At 57.1% G+C, this 12,371-nt stretch overlaps 1 protein-coding gene across 7 annotated transcripts in view; it reads right to left on the reverse strand.

Annotated features, from left to right (window-relative positions):
• Positions 1-11,613, reverse strand: part of PHKA1 (phosphorylase kinase regulatory subunit alpha 1) — a 23,916-nt gene extending 12,303 nt beyond the window's left edge. For 5 of the 7 annotated variants that reach the window (XM_086756045.1, XM_086756046.1, XM_086756044.1 and 2 more), the window contains exons 1-18: positions 11,513-11,613; positions 11,216-11,374; positions 10,643-10,690; positions 9,944-10,112; positions 9,485-9,567; positions 9,196-9,276; positions 8,685-8,783; positions 8,409-8,555; positions 8,016-8,069; positions 6,302-6,424; positions 6,090-6,185; positions 5,311-5,418; positions 5,021-5,099; positions 4,442-4,576; positions 3,248-3,357; positions 2,441-2,585; positions 1,390-1,468; positions 767-942 (exon numbers count right to left, since the gene is read on the reverse strand). In XM_086756045.1, coding sequence (XP_086612171.1) covers positions 767-942; positions 1,390-1,468; positions 2,441-2,585; positions 3,248-3,357; positions 4,442-4,576; positions 5,021-5,099; positions 5,311-5,418; positions 6,090-6,185; positions 6,302-6,424; positions 8,016-8,069; positions 8,409-8,555; positions 8,685-8,783; positions 9,196-9,276; positions 9,485-9,567; positions 9,944-10,112; positions 10,643-10,690; positions 11,216-11,374; positions 11,513-11,590 — 1,969 coding nt within the window. In that variant the 5' untranslated portion in view covers positions 11,591-11,613. The remainder of the gene's footprint in view (positions 1-766; positions 943-1,389; positions 1,469-2,440; positions 2,586-3,247; positions 3,358-4,441; positions 4,577-5,020; positions 5,100-5,310; positions 5,419-6,089; positions 6,186-6,301; positions 6,425-8,015; positions 8,070-8,408; positions 8,556-8,684; positions 8,784-9,195; positions 9,277-9,484; positions 9,568-9,943; positions 10,113-10,642; positions 10,691-11,215; positions 11,375-11,512) is intronic. The other 2 variants (XM_086756049.1, XM_086756047.1) reach the window with 1 other exon arrangement.
• Between the last annotated feature and the right edge of the window lie 758 nt (positions 11,614-12,371).

Here is a 12,371-nt window from a genome sequence, read left to right on the forward strand (position 1 = left end):
ACAGCAGTGCAAACATTGGCTACAGGAACACCAGAGGCAGACTGATGGGAAGGCTGGGAAGACAACAAGCACTAGGTGACACCAGAGGAGGATGTACCCAGGCCTGCTTGCAAGGGCTACAGCAAAACTTGCACCCCGTCATGGTCTCAGGACAAGGTGGGTCCATCATGCTACCATGGGCCAAGGCCCTCTCAGGCACCCTATGCACAGCAGCAAGGCCTCGGCTTGGCACCCACTGGAGCAGCTCTGCCCAGGGAGGGTCAAAGGCTTTGGGAAAACAACACTCAGAGATCGTTTGGGGACACAGTGGCTCTTCCCCACCATCCTGGGCACTGCACCATCACTTTCTGCACCCTCACTTGTGCACCAAAGATCCTCAGCCAAATCTCCTGAGCAGAGGCAGGTTGCTGAGCCTTTGTCTCTTCCTCACGCAATAGCCTACAAAGGTCAGAGTGGCTTGTTCCAGAGCCTCCTCCATGCTCTCCACATCCACCAGCCTCAGCCTCATCTGGCTGGGAAACCCCTTGGGTGAGGGTGCTACAACAGCTGCATCAATTCACCCAGTCCCACCCCACTGGTGTCACCATGAACATCACCCAGACAAAGTTAATTGATGGAGGGTCAGATGTGAACAGAAACATGGTGAAAACCCAAGCATATGAAGAATACTGTGGTGGACACTGGCAGGGAGGTTGGGTGTTACGGGTTTCCAGGTGAGTTTGGCATTTGCCATGCCACAGCAGCAACTGGCCTGTTTCCCCCTTACCATCCTCTGCTATCTGCAAGCCATGCAGCCACTCCTCGGCGTCTAGCTCCTCAAAGCTGTCAATGCTGAGCTTGTAACTCTTGGCAAAGACCTTACCCTCTGGCCCAGGGTCCATAAAGCTGAGGTGCGTTCGGCACGACGTTGTCAGGAACTCCGACAACTTACCCGTCTGGATCCTGGGCGAGAGGAGGGGAGGTCACACAGAGATGAAGGGGGAGGCAATACCCTTGGCTTTGCCTTGTGGACCCAGAGCAAGCCCTTCATCAGGAAGAGATGCATTTGCCCAGGAGCATACACACGCCCCAGTGCCTGCTTTAGCTGCCTGCGATTCCTCCAGCCACAGCAGGGCATGGAAGGGCTGCCCAAAAGCTGTTAGAGGGATCCGGCAGCCATGGGTTTAATGACATGAAGAGGTACGTCCTCTTTTGCATCTCCTCTGCTGGATTGTAGCCCTGGGGTGCACTTACAGCCTAGCACACCCCAGCCAGCCTAGCACACTCCAATGTATCCTCCACAGCTTGTTCCCCAACAGCCAATGCTCAGGCCCAGCAGGTACCCTCATAACCAGGCTCTCGGAGGCCACCAGCCCGCTCCCGTTCTGCACCCCTGGAAGCTGCGCTCACCTTGCGCCACCGAAATACCCGTCCTGCAGCTTCCGCAGTGTTGCTAGCACCGTGGGATGCACGCTGCTGCCAGTTTCATCTGTTGGGGACAGAGACACAGGCAGTCAAGTCTCCTGCTCAAAAAGGCTCCCCGAAGTTAACACAGAGCCAGGTGGGCATTCAGACATGCAAAGCACCATGGCATCAGCCAGGCTTTTGCTTTAGGGTGCACAGCCAGGCTGTGGCACCAAAAGCACAACCCAAAAAGGGAAATTCAGGACTGTACAGGCTGGGTTTCAGGAAAGCCAGGCCAAGACGCACTTCAGGCTCCTGAGATTTCACCTTGGGCTGAAGCCAACAGTACCACACAGCAGCACCCCAACAACTCCCAGCTTTGTCTTTGGATTTCACATGAGGCAGTGGAGGGGGTACTGCTGCCTGGGGCAGAAGACACCACAGCAAAGGGCACGCTCAAGACACTAAGGGGATTTCAAGAACACAAGGAGAGCCAAAAAGGCCTGAAAGCAGAACAGAGTCCCTTCCTTGGACCAGGCTCATGGGAAAGCTGTGAGCTGCTCCAGAGAAGCCAGTTTTGCTCTGCACAATTACACAGCTCTTTGCTCCTTCTGATTTGCCCTTTTCTTCTCCCTGTTGTCTAGGAAACCCTTTAGCAGATGGTTAGTCTTACTGAAGAGTCAAGGTGCAGGAAGAGCCCCAAGAACACTTTTACAGGGGGATTATTTTGTTGGTCTTGCTCCCAAAAGGCTTCCCAACAAGCCTAGCTCCCCGGAAACTGAATACCTCTGTGCCAGCAAACATCACTTGAAATGCAGGCACTTGCGTAGTGCTTGGCAGGCAGTCCCGCTAGCTGCCAGGACAGCTGCCAACTCAGTGTGGCTCCTTTGAGCAGTAAACTCTTTATAGGACGCTACTAGCTGTTCCAGCTCCATCATGTCCCCATTACCGAGATGGTCCCACATTTTCCACCCCCTACATCTTCCGCTCCCTCCCGCAGAGGCTGCCTCCCAGTGCTGCTCTAGCCAAACCCCTTGTGAGGTCAGAGGATCTATACCAAGCATGGTGTGTGAGATAGGGAAGGTGATGGTCGGCCGCCCAGTCATCCTCCAGCGGCTGCAGAGGTACGAGAGGTCCGTCCTCAGCATCTCCACAATCATCTTGTTGTCAAGAGCCAGGTAGAACTGTTGCTGGTCTATGAACTGCAAGGACAGCAGGAGACATGAGCAGCCCTTCCCACAGCAACTAGGTCCCGTTGGTGCCACCCACGTTTTCCCACAGGTGCTCAGCCAGGCCAGCCACACCGTACACCCAGGGCAGATGCTCCTTTGCACTAACAGCTCATCCCACCTTACCTGGTAGGTGCCAGTACAGTCTAGCAAGGGACCCTCAACCCCCAAAGCAGCTACTGGCCACTAGCAATGACGAGGAGGTAATACCACAGCTCAGCAGCAGCATCATCCAGGTCCCCCACAGCCGGTCTGTGCTGTGCCTATCCCAAGCAAATATGCACTTCCCACTGTGCCAGGTTTTCAACCTCGCTCGTCCCACCATGCTGGACACAGGGGACAGAGGGATCCCTGTCCTGCCATCAGCCTCCTCCTGATGTCCTTGTCGGGGTGAGCAAAGGGATTTTCACCCAACACTAATCATCAGAAGGCTGAAACCATCTCCTCCCAGCACACACATAACCAGGACTCTGCTGCTTCACACCATGCAGCTGGGGCTGCTCCACCCTCCCAGGCTGTTCAGAGGGTGGTGGGTCACCCCTGAATAAAACTCGAGCCCTCAGCCAGTTGAGAAGCCTCCTGCCCAGTTCCAGATCGTATGTCAGCTGGGAATGAGCCTGAGCCACGCGACCCACCTGCGGGGTAAAGGTAAAGATGTTCTTCCTGATGTTGTAGAGCTTGGAGGTCCCAAGGACGCCCATGTGCCGGTAGGGCCGTCCTGTCAGGCACATCTGCTTGTTGCGACCTAGGGGGGCAGGAGGAGTTTTTAGTGCAAACCTCCTCACAGAAGTGAATGCAGCAGCAAACAGAGACAGGCCCCTGCTACCAGCTAGCAGGAAAAGGCTGGTTTATGGTTGGGGTACCCAGGACACTGTGTTGAGCTGGCACAGCTTTAAGGGACAGTGATACTCTGTCCCTCAGCCCTGCCCAGTGGGCTAGAGATACCCAGGCCCTCCCCAGAGACTCCTGTTGAAATAGGGACATACAGCCTCTCCTGACCTCTGCAACATGCCACACCTCCAGGTCTTTGGGGATGTCAGAAGCTGGAACAAGGCCAGGGCTTCCCCCTTGCACAGGCCTGGCCCCCCAAAACTGACAGCTCTATCAGCATTCCCATTGCTCCTGGATGACTCCCAGAGCCCAGGATGGTGCAGCAGCAGCACTGCCCCTTCATCAGCTGCCAGGCTGCTTCTCTACCCCCTTTGCCCATGTCATATATGGCCTTTTGGTGGCTTAAATTAGCCAGCGCATGCAGCCTACAGTTGGATCAGGTTTCTCCTTTGGCCCAGGGTGGGTCTCCAGCACCTGCACAACAAGCCTCATGTCCAAGGGGTGGGGTTGCAGCATCAGGGAATTAGTATGCAGAGCTCTGAGCGTACCCTGCCCTCACACTCAGCCCTGCCAACCCTCCAACAACAGCCATCTGGCCTGAGCTACAGGCTCTCTCAGCCAGGGACTGTCAGGGGACCCTTCTCTGCAGTCTGGCTTGCCTTCCCTGTTGAGATCTGTGTACAGGAACAAAAGCTGGCTCCTGCCCACACCAGCTCCATCCTGTATGGATCACAGCCTCTGACTGTCCCTGGGGCAACTATGAAACTGCAATGCCAAAGCTTTATCCCTTTCAGAATCACCCTGAATAGCAGTGCCCACAACTCCAGTTCCCCTTGGGCAGGAGTAGCTTCATCAGGCCCAGGAATGGGTGGCAGAGCTCTCATCAGCCAGACAGAGAGCAGCATGGTAGGACATCAGCACCTATGAGCAGGAGTGCCGGGGGATGGGACGGACCCTCCTGCACTCCCTTTGTTACAGAAGCAGGGAGCCCAGCTCACCCAGCCGGGCATAGATGTGGCTGAGGATGCGAGCAGGCTGCACTCTGATGGGATAGACGTCTGCCACAGTCTCCACATCAATCTCCTCCTTCCTCAGGACAGCCTTGATCCCCTCCGTCTCTGCCAGGATGCACACTGTGGAGGGAGGAGGAGAAGCTCAGTGAGGCAGGGGCACAAGAGTATGACAGCACCGCCCCTGGCCTCTGGGGACACATACAAGGTGCCACACCCCATAGAGGCAGCTGTCTGGGGTCCTTTTGGGAACCAATGCCCATTGCAGAGGTCTGCCTTGCTCCTAACATTCTCTACACCCAAGCCTTCCCCACTGAGCAGCAGGAGGACAGGACAGTTCTCAGCCTCTCTGGAGAGGAGGCTGTAGCAGGTGATATTTCCCTGGGGCAACGCAGGGTAGAGTGGAAGGACTTGCACCCCATCTTATACCTACCTTGCCAGGGCTAAGATCTAAACCAGCCACCCAGGAGGCAAGAGCAAACCAAGAGCCACTCCTGTGAATTCTGCACAGGCAGAGTCCCCACACCTGCCAGGCACAGGGTTTTGGGACTGGTCCCTTTCCCTCACCTTGGACCACGACATCAGGCTTGGGGACAGTTGCAAACCGGCGGTTGAGGGGATCTATTTCTCCAGGAGCTAGAAAACCCTGAGGAAGGAGAGGTATGAGGAGATTAACATTTCATGGGCAGGGTAGAATGGCTAATGCCTAGGGACAACCCACCTTTAAGAGGTCCTGGGGAATAGAGGTGACAACTTCCCCACTGTAGGTGGCTCAGGATGGCAGCATTTGCCCTTTCAGAGCTCAGAGCCTGGCCCCCCGCACTCACAGCCCTCCCCAGCACCAGAGATGACCATACCTCAGCCATCAGGCAACCCAGGATGTAGAGCGACTGCCCCCACATGAGCGGCAGCTTGCCCATGGGTATCCTGTCCACAGTGTGGGGGTTCCTGTACTCCTCATCCACCTGGAAGACAAGCCAGGAGGTCAGGGAGGGATCCACAAACACAGGATGCTGAAGGAAGCAGCATCATTGCATTTTGAAGTCCAGCAGTTTAAGGTTTTAAACCAGAGCCTACGAAAGCTCTGAGCGTCCAAAACCTCCTGGCTACATTCCTCCCCTCTTCTTGTGATTGCCCCAGGCACCCACGTCATACAATAGGTCAGCTGCTCAGATGTATTTGGGCTCCCAACAAAGGCCATCCCACTGGAATGACTGACACGCCCCAGGAGTACCAGGGTGATGCTCTCAGATACTGGCAAGGAGAGCATCTCTCCTGTACCACCTGGGCACCAGGAGGCCGTTGCTCTCAGCTCAGGCCCACACAAACATTCTCATCACTGATCATGAGCTCAGGTTCTCAGCCCAGGTCTGTGTATCCTGAGCTCTCAGAGGACTCTGACTCCAGGTCAGCAGACTGTCAGCAAAGCACCCTTGCATATGGGGACAAGAAATGCTTTGGGAAAAAAAAAAACAAAACAGTTTATTTATCCAACATGGTTTTATAACACCTCCAAGTCACTTTTTTACATGTGGTTTCCACGCACTACAAGTGCTGCTTTACTGGGCTAATAAGCAGTTAAAACCTACCTATCTGGTAACTATTTTTGCTCCTACTGTAGCTCAGGACTGCTCACCTTATCCGGCGGGACACTGTACAGCTCTGGCACCAGGCACACCCCATTCTTCCCCTTGATGAGAACCCCTTCAAGGGCTTCTCGGTACTCCTGCACCTAAGGAGAGGGGAGAGCTGATCTACCCCTGGTCATGGCTCCCTGCATCCTTCCCCCACATGCCCCCCTTGCCAGGGACTTTTCTCCACCAGGACAGCAGGTCCTGCTTCCCTTACCTGCTCCATGTTTCCGCTGAAAATCCCATCAATGATCAAGTATGCCCAGAAGAGAGGCCACTCACACTCAATGTTCTCAAACAGCTTCAGCTCAGCAGGTTCGTAGTAGGGGCGGTTGGGGTCCTCCAGGGAGGGCGTGGTGGCAAAACAGATGGTGGGTTGCAGGATCCCCTCAAACTGACAGGGCTCCTACTCCTCCCAAGACCCCAGCCTCAAATGCCCTCCCAGTCCTCTTCTGCAGATGATGGAGATGAGAGAGCTGAAAAGCAGTTTCACCTCCAGGCTGCACCCTTTCCACCAGAGATCCCCTCCCAAGCTCCCTGCACTGACGCCAAAGGGACTCACTCTTCCTGGGCAAAGGGATCCTACCCAGTCCCCAGGAGAGCACCCCAGAGCCTCAAACAACAGCACAACATCCCGCTCACTGCACTGGGGACACCTGCATCCCCTTCGCCTTGCCTCCTCTGTCCCAGCCCCTCAGCACCTGCCTCCTCCAGCACCTTCAGGCTGGCCCAGCTGGCTATGAGGGCTTGGGCTGGTCAGAGAGCAGGGTCCCTCCTGCCATTTGATGCGACTGTGAGCCTGACACGAGGGAAACGGTTGGGACAGATTCACTGAATCCTCCCACCCCAAGTGTAGTGTCCCAAGGGACCTTATGCTCGACTCTCCCAGCTAACTGCTTTAACTATTTGCTACAAGGGAAAGAGCTGGCCTTAGCAGACTGTCATGCAAGAACGGACAGCAGGGACAGAAGCGGCAGATGTGTTCTATAGTGCCTGCACACCGGCCACAAGGTCCCAGACTCCCATGTGACTCCAGCCAGCAGCAGTGCCTCTGCAGGCAATGCTGCCCTTCCCATGCCTTGCAGCTCCTCAGAAGTAATCCACAGCTTTGCACGCTGGCAAAGCTTGTGAGCACCAGGAAAGTCAGACTGGAGATGCTGCTGCTGGTCTCTGGCTCTGGAGAGACACAGCCTCACATGCTGCCTGTTATGGTCAGGTCTCAAGAGGTGCAGCAGAGGAGAAGCATTTAGAAGCATTCGTGTTCAAAGGAGCCCCACCAAGTTATGGGCCGAACAGCTGGTGATGATTTAAGAGCCTCCAAGTACCATTTCCTGCCTTTGTGGTTATCAAGTGTAACTGTTGCTTATAAAATTTTCCTGTTTTCCCACCCTAAAGCAGCAGAACAAAGTCTCCGCTCACTCCACTGAGAGCGAAGTGTGGCAGTACACAGGCTGCCTGCTGTCCTGAGAAAGGTAGAAGCAGCTTTGTGACCTCCAGTGCTGCTGCAGGGCCGAGGCCGTCAGGGAGGAGCCCTGCATGGTCACCTCCACAGGCCTCCAGCCCTCACTTAGGGCTTGTGCAGCCCTGGTAGAGGCAGGGAAAGAGCCCACCTTGGCAGGACTCCCACATGGGGCAGTAATCTCATCTTCCCCCAGCCCAGGAGATACACAATACCACTAGGTCCCAATAAGTGGGTAAAGCCAGCCTCTGCCCACTTCCTATAAGTGTGGGTGGGATGTAGCACCTCTGCAATGGGCTCTAACATTTTGGGAAGCCTTACCCAGGCCCATGACACTACCTGGAGCTACTAAAGAGCCTCATCTTCCCACCACAGTCTCTGAGCTGCACCCAGGGTGGGCTGCAAATGCAACCCAGGGCAGCTACTGCTTGGCACTCAAGTTCTGGCAGGTGGCAGGGCTGGGGACACTTACTTCTTTGGGGGTCCTGTATCCATCCCGGAGGAAGCGACAGCAGCCGTAGCGCCCCTGGAAGGGAGGGGAAGAGGTGCTAAGCACAGCATGGTCAGCACAGAAGGAGGCAAAGCGTGAGATACCTTGTACCTTGAATGCAGAAGCATAAAGGAGTCTCCTTCAGCCAAATATCCCCCTCACTTGTTCCCCTAGTGCTCAGGCACCATGATCACAGCCTAGGGCCACAGCACATAGGACTGTTTCTTTGCACATCTCTGCCACAGGTCATGGGGACTGGGAGAGGACATCACCCAGCACACCCTCCCCAGGCATGTTTTTGGGGAGTAAAGGGCTACAACAGTCTGGACTGCAGCTGTCTCCTGGGAAGGGCAAGACAAGGGCAAAGCCACTCACCTGCAGCTTTGTGATGATCTCTTGCTTGGTGATTTCCACCAGCTCGCTGTCCTCCACAGCGAACGCTGGGTAGGAAATGACAGAGAGCACGCTGGCATCCACCTCCTTGGACGTGGAGGCCCGGGGCAGCATTGAGTGGAGAATGGACTGGGCGAAGGGGAAGGAGGGATGGTTAGGTTGCTAGGCCAGGCATCGTTCACATCACAATCCCAGCAAATCACAGTACATCCTGCAACGGTGTAAAGCCCGTGCGTGTAAAGCCCCTGCGGGTCTCACCTGGCAGTGCTGCACCTCATCTGACAGCACCCGTATCACTGACTGTGGGCCTCCCTTTGCTCCAAAGAGATCCAGCTCATCCAGTGCCTCCAGGGCAGCCTGCAAGCAGGGCGAGACCCAAAGCAGCAAGTCCTCCACTGTGCTGCGCATCTGTAAGAGCTCTCATCCCGTGCCAGCCCCTGTGTAATGCACTGCTCAAATTTCAACAAATGTAAACCCTGTTGCAGCTGCAGAGGGTCAGAATGTGGCCACATCTCCAAAGCCACAGGTAGCCAGACATCAACAGGGCCCTGGACATTTCTGTCACACACCCCAATTAATTCCTCACTCCCAGTTCAGGCAAAGCTCAGGCAAGCGGGGCACAGTTTTATCCCAGCATACAAGGCGAAAGGTCTTCCTTCCCCAGGAAGCCATTACTGCATGGGGCATTGAGCCTCAACAGTTCCACATGCCCAGCCTTCCCTGTAAAAAGTGCTCCCCAGCACCTGCCCAGCACCTCTCCCCGGCTTACCTTGGCCATACCAACGGAGCTAGCATTCAACTCGGTGATGCCCTGGTTCGTCTTGTCCCCACGCTCCCATATCCCAAAGTCCTGTGCAGAGGCAGCAGCATGTTGGAGCAAGCAGCAGTTCACAGCACACCCAGAAAGCCTTCGAATCCCAGCCATTGGTGGTGCTCCCAGCAGGCGCTGTGGGAGTCTGCCTGCTGGGGCTCAGGAGGGACCCACAGCTGCCCCTAGACACCAGCCCATCACCTATACCCCCAGGGCATGCTCCCCTTCCCCAACACAGGCTACCCACCGCAGTTTTGTAGGCTGCTTCAATGTAAAACACAAGGTTCTGAATAAAGTTGACTTCATCCAAGCTGTGAATTATGTGGAGGCCTAAAGCAGGGGGAGGAATTTACATCAGTCACTTCAAGTCCACAGGCATCCCTACGAAGAGGCTGCAGTAACCCACGTCAGACCCCTTTTCCTCACTGCACAACTGCCCTGCAGGAGCCACGTCCTGGCTGGCTCCTGTCCCCCACTCCCACTCCACTATGGCAGCTCCGGGGCTTAAGGCAAATGAGGACTCTTAGAGAGATGGACATCAAGGGCCCCAAATCTATCTTGGGTGCTGTGAGCGTAAGAAAATAGTGAGGTTGGGGAGGCCATCACAGCAACTTGGCACCCAGGACACTGCACCCAAACTGGGAAGCTGGAGAGCCCTGGAGATGAGCACACTCAAAACTGAAAGGGCATCCCCCAATAGCATCACCTGAGGCTGTCATTTGCGCCAGCATGAGCAGGTAGAGAGAGGTGGCGTCCATCTGTAGGTGACCCCACTCGTGGTCCCCCACCACAGTAGCACAGGTGTGAGTGTTGTACTTGGCATGCAGGCAGTCCTTGGTGCTCTGGCTGTACTTGAATGCCTCCACCTTGTCCACCTTGAGAAGGGCAAGGATATGCAGGGGTTCTTCAAACCCTGTCTCCACAGAGATGTGGCAGCGCCAAAGCCAAGGGCTGCCCTGTGCCGTCAACCCAGCACATGGAGCCATGTCAGTCTCTGGGCTAAGCCCCTCCATGCACCAAGACAGTGAGTGCAGGCTCACGTGCCACCCTAGTGCAGGGCTGCAGCCACGGAGGGCCCACAGCCACAGCTGCACCACGTGGAGAGAAAAGCATCACCCCGAATGCCCTCAGAGAGAAGAGCTGCGAGTGCCAGCACCAGCCAGGCCACAAGACAGGGAGCAGCTGGTAAAGGCTCTACTGGCCACCAGCCCGCAGCACTGGGACTTCCATCACACAGATGCCAAGTCAGAACTTATTTCAAGACTTGCTGGAAGGGGGGCTTCCCTCCACTCCTCAAGGAAGGCTGGGGAGAGCCAGCACAGCCGGCTGTGGAGGGACAGTCTTTGTGGCAGAGCTGGCCTTTGAGGAGACCACTCAACTCTCGGAGGCACTCCCCAGCCCATACCTGTCTCATCATGCACTGGAGCAGCCCCCGCATCAGCTTCACCACACTCTGCAGGAACAAGGAAAACAGTCTCTTTAATCCCCATGCAGCCAGGAGAAGCCCTGACTCAGGATCAGCTGGCCGCTGACCTTTGCAGGACTCTGGCATCTGTAACCAGAGCCCCTGCTCACATTTCCATGGCCCCTGCTCCCTAGGTGATAGCAGAGGGAAGCAAGAATTCTTGGCCTGCCAGCAAGGCTGAGCTGCTGTGCTGTGCTGAAGGAGGGCATGGCTGCAGGATGCAGATCACCAGCCCTTGGGAGAAGGGCTGCATCCCCAAATCACCCCAGAGCCACAAGGCTGGATCCTCCAGCTGGGCTCCAGCACACTCCAGGAAGAACAGCTTCTGACATCCCTTCCTACTGCTCTCCCGTGCCTGGGGACAGCCCTGTTCCCATCCGCACTGCATAGCCACCTGTGGGCTTTCAGCCCCAGAGCTCAGCCATGTCAAAAGCAAACCAGCTGGCAGCTGACAGCCGGCTCCCCGGTACCACCAGCCAGGCTGGGACGGCCGGCATGAGCCCTCCCTCCTACCTGCTCCAGTTCGTAGGCCTTGGCCTTGTCCTCATCACGGTCGGCATTCTTGCGGTAGGCCAGGCCCAGCCCCCAGACGGCCAGGATGCTGTAGACGTTGTCCCGGACCCAGGCATCCCGGTGATCGGCGCTGGCAGGGAGCAGGCCTGTCACCGCGTCCTGCGGAGGGGGGACACACCGAGGGGCCGCGGCCCCCGTTTCCAGTTAACTCCGCCTGACCCGGCCGCAGGGTCAGGAGGTGGCTCCCCAGGAGAGGCGGGTTCCGGCCTCCCCCCGCTCCCCGGGCAGGCCCCGCACCTGATGTCGGAGGATGGTCTGCTGCACGAGGCGCCCGTAGCCGTCCAGCCGCACGCCCGAGTTGCTCCGGCTGCGCATGGGGGCGGCGGACACGGGAGCAGAGGGACAGCGGAGCACAGGGACGCAGCGAGTGCCGAGGGGATCTGCCCGGCCCGCCCCGCCCCGGGTCCTGTCAGCGCCCCCGCCCCGCCCCGCCCCGCCTCGCCTTGCCTTGGCCCGCCCCGCGGCGCCGCCTGCTCGCTAATGCTCGCAACGCTGCCCCGACCACCGCGGCACCTCCGGAGCGTACTCTCCGCCCGCGCTGCCCCGCGCTCTCCGCCGGCGACGGCGGTCCCTCCTCGTGTGGCTCTCACTACCGAGCTGGCAGGACCCGCCGCGATGGCGGCAGCGGCCGGGGGGCGGGGAGAGGGCGGCGGGCGGCGCCCCCTGCCGGGCGGACACACGTAGCGGTGTGGGCGTGTACAGACAGGCGCGCAGAGCCGCGTGCCAGTGTGTGCGCACGGGTGGGCACACGGACACGCGTGCCAGTGTGTGCATACGGATGGGGACACGGACCCGTGTGCCAGTGTGGGTGCATGGACAGGCACAGAGATATGCATATGTACGGAGACATGGACATGTGCATAGATATGGACATACACACACAGGGGCACAAACACAGGTACACACACACACACACCCCTCACCTGCATGGGCATGTGTGCACAGACAGACCCATATGTGCACGCACACATCCATGCACACGTGTATGTACAAACACCTGTGCATACATACTCTTGCACTTCCACATGCACACAGCACACAAATACACGTGGCACATACAGGCACATGCACATGTACACACATAGAGGCAGGAATA

Source organism: Chlamydotis macqueenii, chromosome 11 (assembly GCF_036417535.1).
Source record: "Chlamydotis macqueenii isolate bChlMac1 chromosome 11, bChlMac1.mat, whole genome shotgun sequence".
Taxonomy (NCBI): Eukaryota; Metazoa; Chordata; class Aves; order Otidiformes; family Otididae; genus Chlamydotis; species Chlamydotis macqueenii.